The 14,928-nt window shown below is 44.0% G+C and overlaps 1 protein-coding gene across 1 annotated transcript in view; it reads right to left on the bottom strand.

Moving 5' to 3' along the window:
* POLQ (DNA polymerase theta) overlaps positions 1 to 14,928 on the bottom strand; it is a 60,006-nt gene that overhangs the window by 42,276 nt on the left and 2,802 nt on the right. Inside the window, exons 3-5 of the mRNA XM_032192236.1 lie at positions 13,555 to 13,685; positions 12,179 to 12,335; positions 7,587 to 7,695 (exon numbers count right to left, since the gene is read on the bottom strand). Of these exons, the coding sequence (XP_032048127.1) occupies positions 7,587 to 7,695; positions 12,179 to 12,335; positions 13,555 to 13,685 (397 nt within the window). The remainder of the gene's footprint in view (positions 1 to 7,586; positions 7,696 to 12,178; positions 12,336 to 13,554; positions 13,686 to 14,928) is intronic.

Genomic DNA, 14,928 nt, shown 5'->3' with positions numbered 1-14,928 from the left:
TGCTGATTGCTTTAATCTCAACTGTGCTGCGCCTGTTTTCCAAATTGAGTATTATAGCACGTTATTTTCCGTATGTGCTCTCTGTCATGTTGTTTATCCTCTCCGGGCCCTGGTTTCAGACCATTATGGTACTGTGTGTTGTATCAGTGGCTTATGAGATGATGAAATATCTGGCCATGACTCTAACCTGGTATTTGTACTCAGTAACATCTTCGATTCTATACTTTGGAAACTGTATTTTGGAAACTATTAGCAATTGTATCTGTTGCCTTTTTTCATTAGGGAGTCAATCTGTGGAGGGGAAAGGGGAAGATAATTTTTCTTACTTGATCACTCTCCCTTTCTCCTTCACCACCCCTGTACCCTCCTTGATCACTCTCCCTTCCTCCTTCACCACCCTCTTATCCTCCGAGTTTATTACAATAGCTCTCCAAGATATTGAATATCCTTGGGATACTCAGACCAGCATAGTCCTGTTGTTCTGCCTCCTGAATGCACTTCAGGTTCTGCTTAAAGTTAAACAACTACTTAGGAAGCTCATCCGGAGATCTGCCCGGAGGCAGTATAGTTGTGGGTGGCAGGGAGTATGGGAGGATATGGGCAGGCATCTAGAGCAGTTGGCACCCCCAGTGTTTTGGAAATTCACCCCTGAACAACTGCAAAATCCTCAAAAACTGGCAGAATGCTTGAATAAAAGGTGTCGCGATTCGGGAAGTTCCAAAGTAACACAAATCATTGTAACATGCTGGGGCCTGGCTTACACCTATCGAGCTGCCATGGATACTGCTATCAACTTAGTGACAGACCCTGCGGCCACTCCAAGTCCCGTGACAGATCCAACGGCCACTGTGACCCCTACGGTGGACTCTGCAGCCGCTCCAGTCCCAGCTTCTGCAGATGCTCCAGTCCCAGCTCCTGCAGCCACTCCAGTCCCAGCTCCGGCCGCTACTCCAGTCCCAGTTCCTGCAACTGCTCCAGTCCCAGCTCCTGAAGCTGCTCCAGCTCCAGCTCCTGAAGCCGCTCCAGCTCCAGCTCCTGCAGCTGCTCCAGTCCCAGTTCCTGCAGTCGCTCCAGTTCCAGCTCCGGCCGCTACTCCAGTCCCAGTTCCTGCAACTGCTCCAGTCCCAGCTCCTGAAGTCGCTCCAGCTCCAGCTCCTGAAGCCGCTCCAGCTCCAGCTCCTACTGCTGCTCCAGTCCCAGCTCCTGCAACTGCTCCAGCTCCAACTCCAGCTCCTGTAGCCGCTACAGCTCCGGTTCCTGCAACTGCTCCAGCTCCTGTAGCCGCTCCAGCTCCTGTGGCCGTGTCAGAGAAACGAGCTGTAGCAGTGCAAGTTGACCCTGCAGAGGGCATTCCAACCCCTGTGGCAGACCCTGTAACAAAGTCAGAGAAACGAGCAGTAGCAGTGCAAGCTGCCCCTGTAGAGAAGGTGAAAATATGGTATAGAAATTCAAGTCGTTTAGAACGCAGAGAGTCTTCTGCCAATCCAGGTAAGGCTTCTGCCAAAACTAAGTATAGAGATGACGAAGATGATGACGACGCTGGGCCGTCAAGGATTCAGGAGGAGGAAGATGAGGATGCCGAAAGAGCAACAGTAACTACCCGAAGCCTAAACGAGCGCGAGCTACGAGATGTGCGAAAAGATTTTGGTCGCTGTATAGGTGAGCAGCTTGTCACCTGGCTGCTCCGGTGCTGGGACTCTGGAGCCAATTGTGTGGAATTAGACGGCAGGGAAGCCAAGCGGCTGGGATCCCTTGCTCGAGACGCCGGCATTGACAAAGCAATTGCAGATGGAGCACGACCCACCAGCCTCTGGAGGCGTCTCCTCTCAGCTGTGAGGGAAAGGTATCCCTTCAAGGAAGATATTTTATGTCTACCAGGCAAGTGGACCACTATGGAGAAGGGAATCCAGTACCTGAGGGAATTAGCCGTACGGGAAGTGATTTATGAGGATCCAGACCTCAAACAAACATCCACAGATCCAGATGAAGTCAAGTGTACACGACCCATGTGGCGGAAGTTTGTACGGAGTGCACCATCATCATATGCCAGCTCATTGGCAATAATGGCCTGGAAAGAGGATGAGGAACCCACAGTGGGTGAAGCGGCTAAACAACTCCGGCAGTACGAAGAAAGTCTCTCCTCTTCCTTACAGGCCTGCGTCTCAGCTGTGGAGAAACTTTCTGAAAAGGTTCACCAACTTGAAGAGAATCTATTGTCCTCCCCACCTGAACCAACCAGTGCCCACCGACCAAAGGAGAACACTTGGGAGAAACTTTCTGAAAAGGTTCACCAACTTGAAGAGAGATTATTCTCCTTCGCACCTGTACAAAGCAGTGTCTCAGCTGTCAGGGGTAGGCGTTCACCCACACAAGGAAGACGATATGGTGGGTACTCACCCCGTGCCACCCTGTGGTTTTACTTACGAGACCATGGAGAGGACATGAGAAAGTGGGATGGAAAATCTACCGCGACCCTAGAGGCACGGGTACGTGAGTTGCAAAAGAAAACAATCAGGAAAAAGGGATTCTCCGAAAAGTTTGCTGCTCCAACTTCCAGCAGACAGTCCTTCAAACACAGAAACGAGGAAGATTCTGACCAGGATTAGGGGGGCCCTGCCTCCAGCCAGGGGGAGGAAAGGGACAATCGAGTTTATTGGACTGTGTGGATTCGATGGCCTGGCACATCAGACGCACAGAAGTATAAGGCTTTAGTAGACACCGGTGCACAATGTACTATAATGCCATCGAGCTATAAAGGACCAGAGCCCATCTATATTTGTGGAGTGACAGGGGGATCTCAGCAGTTGACTGTATTGGAGGCTGAAGTGAGTCTGACTGGGAATGAGTGGGAAAAGCACCGCATTGTGACTGGTCCGGATGCTCCATGTATCCTTGGCATAGACTATCTTAGAAGAGGATACTGCAAGGACCCAAAAGGGTTCCGGTGGGCTTTTGGTATTGCTGCCTTAGAGACAGAGGGCATTAAACAATTATCTACCTTGCCTGGTCTCTCAGAGGACCCCTCTGTTGTGGGGTTGCTGAGGGTTGAAGAACAGCAAGTGCCAATTGCTACCACAACTGTGCACCGGCGGCAATATCGCACCAACCGAGACTCCCTGATTCCCATCCATAAGCTAATTCGTCAATTGGAGAGCCAAGGAGTGATCAGCAAGACTCATTCACCTTTCAATAGTCCCATATGGCCAGTGCGAAAGTCTAATGGCGAGTGGAGACTAACAGTGGACTATCGCGGCCTGAACGAAGTCACGCCACCACTGAGTGCTGCAGTGCCGGACATGCTGGAACTTCAGTATGAACTTGAATCGAAGGCAGCCAAGTGGTACGCCACAATTGATATCGCTAATGCATTTTTCTCCATCCCTCTAGCAGCAGAGTGCAGGCCACAATTTGCCTTCACTTGGAGGGGAGTCCAATATACCTGGAATAGGCTGCCCCAGGGGTGGAAACACAGCCCTACCATTTGCCATGGGCTGATCCAGTCTGCACTAGAGCAGGGGGAAGCTCCTGAACACCTGCAGTACATCGATGACATTATTGTGTGGGGTGACACAGCAGAGGAAGTTTTCGAGAAAGGGAAGAAAATAGTCCAAATCCTTCTGAAAGCCGGTTTTGCCATAAAACAAAATAAAGTCAAAGGACCTGCACGGGAGATCCAGTTTTTAGGAATAAAATGGCAAGATGGACGTCGTCAAATCCCAATGGATGTGATCAACAAAATAACAGCTATGTCTCCACCAACTAACAAAAAAGAAACACAGACTTTCCTAGGTGTTGTGGGGTTTTGGAGAATGCACATCCCAAATTACAGTCTGATTGTAAACCCACTCTACCAAGTAACTCGTAAGAAGAATGAGTTTGAATGGGGCCCTGAACAACGACAAGCCTTTGAACAAATCAAGCAGGAAATAGTCCATGCAGTAGCCCTTGGGCCAGTTCGAACAGGACCAGATGTAAAGAATGTGCTCTACACTGCAGCCGGGGAGAACGGCCCCACCTGGAGCCTCTGGCAGAAAGAACCTGGGGAAACTCGAGGTCGGCCTCTGGGGTTTTGGAGTCGGGGATACAGAGGATCTGAGGCCCGCTATACTCCAACTGAAAAGGAGATATTGGCAGCATATGAAGGAGTTCGATCTGCTTCGGAGGTGGTCGGTACTGAAGCGCAGCTCCTCCTAGCACCCCGATTACCGGTACTAGGCTGGATGTTCAAGGGAAGGGTCCCCTCTACGCATCATGCAACTGATGCTACATGGAGCAAGTGGGTTGCACTGATTACTCAGCGGGCTCGAATAGGAAACCCCAGTCGCCCAGGAATATTGGAAGTGATCATGGACTGGCCAGAAGGCAAATACTTTGGGATATCATCAGAGGAGGAGGTGGGTCGTGCTGAAGAAGCCCCACTGTACAACCAGTTGCCAGAGAATGAAAAGAAATATGCCCTGTTCACTGATGGGTCCTGTCGTATTGTGGGGAAGCATCGGAGATGGAAGGCTGCTGTATGGAGTCCTACGCGATGAGTTGCAGAAGCTGCTGAGGGAGAAGGTGAATCGAGTCAGTTTGCAGAAGTGAAAGCCATTCAGCTGGCTTTAGACATTGCTGAACGAGAAAAATGGCCAGTTCTCTATCTCTACACCGATTCATGGATGGTAGCAAATGCCCTGTGGGGATGGTTACAGCAATGGAAGCAAAACAACTGGCAGCGTAGGGGCAAACCTATCTGGGCTGCTGCATTGTGGCAAGATATTGCTGCTCGGGTAGAGAACCTGGCTGTGAAAGTACGCCACGTAGATGCTCATGTGCCCAAGAATCGGGCTACTGAAGAACATCAAAACAACCAGCAGGTGGATCAGGCTGCTAAGATTGAAGTAGCTCAGGTGGACCTGGATTGGCAGCATAAAGGTGAATTATTTATAGCCCGATGGGCCCATGACACCTCAGGCCATCAAGGTAGAGATGCAACATACAGATGGGCTCGTGATCGAGGGGTGGACTTGACCATGGACGCTATAGCACAGGTTATTCATGACTGTGAAACATGTGCTGCAATCAAGCAAGCCAAACGGTCAAAGCCTCTTTGGTATGGAGGACGATGGCTGAAATATAAATATGGAGAGGCCTGGCAGATTGATTACATCACACTCCCTCAAACTCGCAATGGCAAGCGCCACGTACTTACAATGGTGGAAGCAACCACCGGATGGCTGGAAACATATCCTGTGCCTCATGCTACCGCCCGGAACACCATCCTGGGCCTTGAAAAGCAAGTCCTATGGCGACATGGCACCCCAGAAAGAATAGAATCAGACAATGGGACTCACTTCCGAAACAACCTTATAGACACTTGGGCCAAAGAACATGGTATTGAATGGGTGTATCACATCCCCTATCATGCACCAGCCTCCGGGAAAGTTGAACGATACAATGGCCTGTTAAAGACTACATTGAAAGCAATGGGCGCTGGGACGTTCAAAAACTGGGATACGCATTTGGCAAAGGCCACCTGGTTAGTCAATACTAGGGGATCTACCAACCGAGCTGGACCTGCCCAATCAAACCTGTTACGTACTGTAGATGGGGATAAAGTTCCTGTAGTGCATGTAAAAAATATGCTGGGTAAAACAGTCTGGGCTACTCCTGCCTCAGGAAAAGGCAAACCTATTCGTGGAATTGTTTTCGCTCAGGGACCTGGATATACTTGGTGGGTAATGCAAAAGAACGGAGAGGTCCGGTGTGTACCTCAAGGAGATTTAATACTGGGTGAGAATAGCCCATGAACTGAATTGCACCATGTTAAATAGTATATTATACTGTATATTATCACTACCATGATTACTATAGGTGACTAATTAGAATGTATGGAAAAGAGTGTAACCTGAGCATGACATAAATGGTATGGAATAAGGGGTGGATAGATGTCCTGGTTTCAGTTAGCACAGAATTAATTTTCTTCCTAGTAGCTGGTGGAATGCTGTGTTTTGGCTTAGAATGAGAAGAGTGCTGATAACACCCCGATGCTTTAATTGTTGCAGAGCAGTGCTTATACTAAGCCAAGGACATCTCAGCCTTTGCTCTGTCCTGCCAACGGGCAGGCTGGGGGGTGCAGTAAGAGCTGGGAGGGGACAGACCCAGGACAGGTGACCCAAACTAGCCAAAGGGGTATTCCATACCATCTGACGTCATGCTAAACAATATATAGGGGTGGCTAGCCGGGGGGAGGGGGCCGGACTGCTCGGGGTTAGGCTGGGCATCGGTCAGCGGGTGGTGAGCAATTGCATTGTGCATCACTTGTTTGTACATACTATTATTACTTTCGTATTATCACCATTGTATCATCATTATTATTATTATTATTATTATTTTCCTGTCTTATTAAACTGTCTTTATCTCAACTCACGGGCTTCACTTTCCATTTCTCTCCCCCGTCCCAGAGAGGGAGGGGGGAGGGTGAGCGAACGGCTGCGTGGTGTTTAGCTGCCAGCCGGGTTAAACCACGACAAAAGCTTTTAAAAGCACTCGACATTCTGCTAACTGGTCAGGCTGGACAGCATTTAAAGAATTTGGATAAAGGGGCTCCTGTTAAAAAATAAAAGCATCAAAGAAAAACAACATCAAAAAGGTCACTTCCGTCCTGTCAGCAAGCGGTACGACAATTTGACTTTGACAGAGAGATAAAAAATCTGGGCCCTAGTGCCTATATGGTGAAGGCTGAATTATTTCATCTTCCTTCAAACATTCCTTGATGTACCTGGTCTTCCCTGACATGTTTTTTCCTTCTTGGTTCTTCAGAGGAATGGAGAAAATCCGAGAACTGTCCTGTATTTGTTCTGCAGGTGCATGATAAGCCAAGGGAAAAGCAGTGGCAAAGTAACTCATGATGCTCTTAAGTATACTGAAGTATACTGCCTTCCAAACCAAGAAAATAGTCAGAGGTGATTCAACCCTGAACACTGCTGGATCCTGGAAATCAGGGTGGGAAATGCTGGTTAAAAGATCCAGCAAAGAGACTAGTGTCAAAAAGACAGTTCCCCTACAACTGAAGAGGCAGTCTGGGCTAAGCATAACTCACAAGACAGGAAGCAGCAGTGAAAAGCTGGCAAAATCTGAGTTTTGGTGCATAGGAACTGCTGATTTTGACCCTTCTGTCAGCTTAACTGGTAAAAATGAAGATGACTGATATACCGTTTCCTCCTTTTGCCTTTGTCTAGGAAAAATATTAAAAGAAGTCTGAAGTTCTGTGTTTTTTTTGTTTGTTTGTTTGTTTGTTTGTTTGGGTTTGTTTTTAATAAATATGCTAAAAAAAATAAAGGAAAACTTTACCTTCTTTCTTTTTTTGAGAGAATGAATCCCATGATAGCATTCAAATTAAAAACCATGAGGAAAAGAGGTTTTGACTAAAACAGCAGGCCCCTGGAGGGGTGATATGATGAGACCTTAATAACCAAAATAGTCTAGGTCATCACTCACATAAAAACCCTGGAGCTAACCCAAATTTCCAATTATCTAGAGAACAAAATATTTAAGCCATCCATATTTTAGTGTTATAAGATAAAATATCCTGGTCCACCCACCGTTTTGCAGCCTTCTCTGTCACGTATCGAACTTTGGTCAGAAGGAGCTCCAACAGATATCCTCGATGAGAGTCTCCCAGCATATGCAACTCATCCACAACCACAACTCCTATAAAGAGAAGCGCTCAGGTTAGAACTGATAAACCTCCAAACTAAGAACAGATAGCCTCAGATTTCCTTTAATATTCCACATGATTAAGGGAAATTTAAATTCACAAACCCAGCTGTGCTTACCAACACAGTTATGACTTTCTTCTGTCACTGGTTCTTTTAAGAGATACAAATAATGACCAACGATAGGACATTTCACTTCCCACAACCTACCATACAAAATACCCAGCTTCTGAAAAAAAAAATAGGTTGAGTTGCTACAATCTGGTCACCATGCAAAACAGTACTGAAGCATCCATACCATTTGCAAGTAAAAGTCCCCAAGGCCTCAGAGTATCTGGAAGGAAATACTCCAATGCCCTTAATAAGCTAGTCAAAAGCTTTGTTGCCATCATGATCTCACATTAAAAACATCGCTCCTTCACCATACAGTGATGTCAGTAAAAAAGGCAAAGAAACCTAGAGCAGGTGACCTGGCAGAGATGGCTTCCTATTATATCTTTTCTCACCCACCAAACCAGAATGAGCTCTGCTATTTAATTCTGGCTTTCTAGTGAAAAAAAAAATCCTTATGTGACTGTTATATCTGTTGTCCTCCTACCTCCTGCAAATACCTTTTTAATCTATCAGCCGCTTCCATAAAATGTGAAAGATGGGTAGAAATACTGAAAAGAATACTGACTGAAAAGCTTTCTGAATATCAGCATCTAGAGTAGATTGGGGTCTCTTTGCTTCTTAGAGGAAAAAACACAGAGCCACCACATCCTAGCCACCCAGCACACCTCCTGCATACATCCCAACCTGTAGCAATATGTAGATTTTCTGACCAGCAGACAGTGCCACAGGGATATGGAAAACGCTGAAGGAAGGTTTAACAAAAATAAAATAAAATAAATAAAAAAAATAAAAGAAGGCAGGTCATAGAGGACACTGGGTTTCATTAGTTCTGTTGCTGTGGAGCTTTTGTTTTTGCTGGAGCTATGAAATATCTTTCTGATACAGCAAAAATAGCAGGAACTTAAGGGCAAGAGTGACTTTCTATTACCTACTTCAATGCTATTTTTCCCTCTCATTTTTTTTTTCTCTCCTTCCTACATATGTTCCTTCTCTGTTTTCTCTTCACTTCTCTTTCAAGCCACTTAAGTTAGAAGAGTACTGCACTTCTCCAACAGCCCCTTTTACAAACTCCCACCCAGCCAGCTCCTCCGTCTTCCTCTACTTCCTCTATTCTGTACTCATGAAAACTTGCAATTCATTGGTCACCAAAGAGACAATTATTCAGCTACCAGAAAAAAGCTTCCCTCTGCTTTCCCATCCAATAATCTGACTGTTTTTTTCCAGTAGTTGAGACACAACAGTGTAATGGGGTACCTCCTAAAGAAAAATTCATACAGCTTACCTTTCCAGTCTTTGCACCAAGCAGCACACACTGTGCTTCCTGAAATGAAGTATAAGACTAGTGGTATCTACAGGCCAAAACAAGGGGAATGTCACTGTTCTTCAGATGGGCCACATGTTCTATACTTTCTACTGCTACTCAGCTATAAAAAAAAATATTTATACCCACACTAAAGTTGAGCATTGTGTTACCTCAGCAGTCTCTAAGCTGATGAGACCTGACTGTCACACGATGCACACAGCTCTTCTCTCTTCAAGCAGTACTCAGAAGGCACCCACTGGGATAACATAGCAGGAGCCATCAGGCAAACTATTTTTCACAAAGCTATCCTTATCTTAAAAATGGAATTGCAGCCAAGGAAGACTACAGGTCCCAGCATGCAATGGCGTTTTTTACTCAGCAACGAGCTCAGGAGTGCGATTAGGGCCATAATTGCATCATTCTGCATTGCTACTGAAAATTAGGCCACCTTCAGTGTCTACTGTCTGTCTGCAAATTAGGTGTGTCTAGCAGACTGCTGACAAAAAATGAATAAAATATTAGAAGTACCTGAAAGATCTCACACATGGTTATTCTAGAACAACTAGACTTCTTTAAGTCTGCGTCCTGTTTAAAATTAAAAAGTTCTTAAAGACAGTGGGGGAGAAATTGATTTTTTCTAGAACCTACTTTTATTTATTCAAGTTTAAATTAAGAAAAGAAACAAGTATCACAACTCCATGTTACATATCCGTTATTCCCAGCTGATATGTTGAGAAGGAAGATTCTTCTCTAATCTGGTCTCCCAAAAATTTCTTTAGCGTCAGTGTCAAGAGGCTGAACAACAACAAGAGGAACAGCATTTCCTGTGTACCTGGACGTTGAAAACTGACACATGGTATATAATAATTAGCAACACAGAATTGCTTTTAACTGCCTCATACAGCAAAGAGAGCTCTGCCAGGCAGAGGATCTGAATTGCTCTCAACAACTTCCAAAGGCAACGTGAGCTGTCAGCAGGGGGTTGACATCAACAAAAGGAACAGCTCGAGCTTGAGATGGAATCCAGCCAGAATTGCAGAATTGCAGTCATCTCCCAATAACTCATCTCAAAAGATAAAACACCCTTGTTACAAAGTGGTCTAAATTTAGAATTAATTAGAAGGCAATGTACAATCTTCCAGTATTAGACAAGCTTGCTTTAGGTGAGAGTTAAAAAGGCATTTTCAGCTCCTGCCTTTATTTTACAGCTTTTATGAAGATGCATCTCCAAATAGAAAATTTGTCGTGTTTTTAAAGATGCCTTTTGAAACTAAAATTGAATTTTAAAATTACTTCCAAATAAGCACACAAAGAAGAAAAATTACTCTTATTTCAGCTGTATGGTCATGTTGGGACACAAGGGAAAAAGAGGGTTGCAGTAGAGGTGCTTTCAAGTGGTGTAAGAAAAATGTAATGCTTTAAAGAGGTACCAGTGCTGGGGATGTAATACTGAAACTCAAATCCTGCGTTCATGTGCCTTGTTCTACTGCTTTGTGAGAAGAATGTGCCAGCGAAGAGTCACATATCTGTTGGTACTCGGAGTTATATGACTCATCTCAGGCACATTCTTCTCACGAAGGACAAAAAAAGATGTAGTGATGGAGTGGAGGTGCCAACCAAAGGAATTTGGCATATCCCCAGCTTCTGAAAGATGCTATTATTAAACAATGCATCTTAGTACACTGGGTATGTTTGTAAGGCACCCAAACCAACATAAATGAGGATATTATGACCCCACTCGTTGCCTTGTGCTGGCAGTACAGCACGTAGGGTGCTGACCTAGCATCAAACTAGCCCTATTTAAAACAAACAAACAAACAAAAAAATAAATGAAGTAGCAAACTTTGAGCCATATATTTAAATAACTAACTGCACGATCATCAGTCCTCTTGCAAAGGAAGGGATGAAGATATGCAGTTGAGAATTGGGTCAGACTGCAGCAGCTTCAATTGAAATTATTTTAAAATGCTGCACAGCCATGGTCATCTACTCATCTTCCAGCCCACTGGCAGCCTAAGAATTCATGGTGATCCAGCCCCTGTAGTCCAGGTGTGAATGTGTTATCCCATGATCTCACACTCTTAAAAAATCTGCAAAGCTTTCTTTCCCTTACTCTCTATTGTGTTTAAAAAACTCTTCTGGTATACAATGGTAAAGGATATTATGATACCAGATGAACATGGCACAGCAGTTTTACAGGTGGAAGTCTCAGAGCAGTTTGACACTCATCTAGCTTTCCAATTTTTGTATTTTTAACATAAAGCTATGTTACAGGCCAGATCAAAGATGGGAAGAATTACTATGCAAAATACAACTGGATAGAGTTTTACTGAAGAGACAAAGAGAACAATCATCTAATTGGGCTAGGAAAACATGACACTTTCCAAGTACGTATTAGAAACACAGGGCTTCCTCAGGTTTTATGTCTCCTCCTAAGCACTAAATGGACACCACCATTATCTAGTGGTCATCAGGACTGTAGTAGCCCACTGCAAAGACAGGGCTTTTGAGCTGACTACAAAAGAGAGATGAGTGCCACATCCCTTCTAGTCACCATGCCTACCCAGTGCAGCTCCAAATATTCATTATTTGGACCCCAACAAGCACTGAAAATAATTCCTCCTCTTCTTTGAGCTAACTGAAGGTAAACCATTAATGACATACATACACAACCTCTGTCCCAAACAAACAGAAAATTCTTGGACTCAAACACATCATAGACTTATAACTCAATTTCATTAATTAGAATATATTTTCTCACTGTGAGAATCACTGCTTACTGCAAATAATCTGTCTGTGGATTGTCATCCACGTCAGACAAACTAAAGCTGCAATTTTACCTACTCACTCCCCAGTCACTGAGCTAGGTAGAACAGTCCAGACTGAGTTCCTAAATCCAAATCAGACAGGCTCTGGATGAAGAAAAATTGTTCTGCTTTCCTGTACAGCTTGTCTGTTGCATAGGAAACAGCAAATACAAATGATCCCATAATTCCACATGTACTCAGATTATGTAAAAGAAAAAACTCATCCCCCCAGTGGTGAGGCAGTAGCATTTTACCTAGTGAGTCCATTTGGTTTTCTTCTATTAGCCTATTGATGAGGCCATTGGCTTTCTCAATGGTGCAGACAGCAACATCCAGAGAAGAGAAACGTCCAGCTGGAGAGATGCTTCCCATGTAGCCTTCAACTTTCACATCCACCTCCTGAAACAGGGCCTGTTTTCCAATGACACAGAATGTTCTGCCAAGGTTACAACTGAATTTTGACCAATGCTTGCTGAAATCACATAAAGACTGCAGCCTACAACCATAATCCCTAACACTTATAATGCCAACTAATCAGGTTAAAACTATAACTCAGGCAATTATTACTAATTACCCCACACACCACTGTCATTTTTTTTTTAAGACAGATGAAAAAAATGAAATTTTCATGACTCCCAGATGAAAGTCAAAAAAGAGTGATTCCTTTTCTTCCAATGAGTATTACTGCATTGCCAAAGCTTGGGCACATTATGCTCTGCATTAACAAAAGGTACAAATATTATGAAGCAGATGGGTAGGATACTATACGATTCCAAGTGTGTGCAGCTAAAGCCAAACCTTAGGCCAGAAGTAGGAGGACTCAGCATAGATAACTTTCCAGCTTTACAAGATTAAAGAAAAAGCTTTTCTCCATTATCAACCACTACAAAGTAGCTTCTGCACTTGGTAACATTTCCTAGCAATTTACAAGGTAAAGGTGCCATCTCAGTTTGATAAAATACAAAATATCTTAAGTGTCAGAAACTATAGAAAAAAACACCCACTGATTTTGTTCTCGCCTTTATTAATTTTTATTTGGCACATTAGCTAATAGAAACAGTATTTGATAGGAACACCTTTCAGAAAAAAAAATTGTTTGTTTTAAAAAGACTGCTTCCATTGTATGTTTGTTTCTAAATATCTGAGATGAGGAAGCCCAGACATACCTACATTCTGTCAGAATGTATTTTTAGCAAAGTGAAATCAAAAGCAAAACATTCTGCTGGAACACCCAAAGGAAAGCTAAAATAAAAAGTTTCTTTCTGATTATGCTGACACCACCCCTTTGCAGTGTTTTAGACACAATCTCTAATTAGAAAATTCCTTTTAAGCTTGCATATTATAAAATCTGCCAATGCATGCAAATAACAATACTCTAACAGTCAAAAATAAAATATTTTAATCTACTCCTTAATTATTTGTTTTATTTTATTTTTAGAAATTTCCCTTTATGGCTAAGTCTTTCATTTTTTTTTTCTCAAACTTAATTTAAAATTTGATCTCATTCTACCACAATTCATTTCTGAAACTATATTGCAAAATTATTATTTTTCCCCTCAAATCCATGCAAAAACTTCATTTTAAAAAGCAACTATAAGCCAGCCATTTCCTCTCTTTGCATGTTACTTACCTGCAGATAACATTTCTTCTCCTTGGCCACAGAGACAAAGGGAAGGATGAAAAGAGCCTTCTTACGGGTCTCCAAGACTCGCTTCAGAATGAGCAATTCTGCAACAAGAGTCTTTCCGGCACTGGTAGGAGCTGAAAAACGTATTTTATTTTTATTATTATTAATTTTTAAAGGAAAAAAAAAGTTGTCCAAAGAGTAAGCATCATAAAAACAGAACAGAAAAACAGGAGAATTTGGGGCAAAGCTCTTCAATTGATTCCCATCTCACACAGTCACAACTACACTTGTAGTTATCCCAATAATGGGTGAAGAGGATCGCAGAGTATTTCTCTTCTATTCTCTTCCACTCCGCAACCAGAGTTTGTGCTCTCGTCTCCGCTTTGGAAGCAACAACAGCTCAGAGATAAGCAAGTGAGGGGAAAAAGAAAAAAGAAGACTACAGTCTCTTGGTTGGAAAGAAGAGCTTAGCCACCACCTTACTGACCTAGCCCCTAAATGGATTTGCCCTGCCATGTTTGGTGAACGTTGCTGGTTGCCATCTATGATTGCCAGAGAATCATAGAAAGGTTTGGGTTGGAAGGGACCTTCAAGACCATCTAGTTCTAACCCCCCTGTCATGGGCACAGACTTCCACCAGACCAGGTTGCCCAAAGCCCCATCCAGCCTGGCCTTGAACACTTCCAGGGATGGGGCATCCACAGCTTCTCTGGGCAGCCTGTTTCAGTCCTCACCACCCTCTGAGTAAAGATTCTTCCTAATGCCTAATCTAAATCTACCCTTCTTTAGTTTAAAGCCATTACTGCTTGTCCTATCACTCCTCTCCCTGACAAAGTCCCTCCCCAGCTTTCCTGTAGGCACAGGCCCACCTCTCAAGCCTGTCCAGGTCCCTCTGGGTGACATCCCTTCCCTCCAGCATGTCAACCACACCACGCAGCTTGGTGTCACTAGCAAACTGTCCATGTCACTGGCAAAGACATTAAACAGAACTGGTCCCAATACTGACCCCTGAGGAACACCACTCGTTACTGATCTCCACTTGGACATTGAGCCATTGACCCCAACTCTTTGAGTACGACCATCCAAACAATTCCTTACCCACCAAGTGGCCCATCCATCAGATCCATGTCTCTCCAATTTAGAGACAAGGATATCATGTGGACTATGATATCACAAAAACCATGGAAGGTGTGTAACATAGTGGGGCATAGGCATTACTCAATAATCTGGCCCAATGTCTTCTGCAACCAAGTAATAAAACTTAAATGAACACCTACAAAAATCACCCTGCCCCTACTTCTAAACTGTTCTCGATCCCATTGCTGCTCTGTGACCTTCTTCCCATGTAGAGTAGACACCTAAGTTGGTGTTTCCCAC

Source organism: Aythya fuligula, chromosome 1 (genome assembly GCF_009819795.1).
Source record: "Aythya fuligula isolate bAytFul2 chromosome 1, bAytFul2.pri, whole genome shotgun sequence".
Classification (NCBI taxonomy): Eukaryota; Metazoa; Chordata; class Aves; order Anseriformes; family Anatidae; genus Aythya; species Aythya fuligula.
The sequence above is the reverse complement of the archived record's forward strand: the minus strand, read 5'-3'. Positions and strand labels throughout refer to the sequence as shown.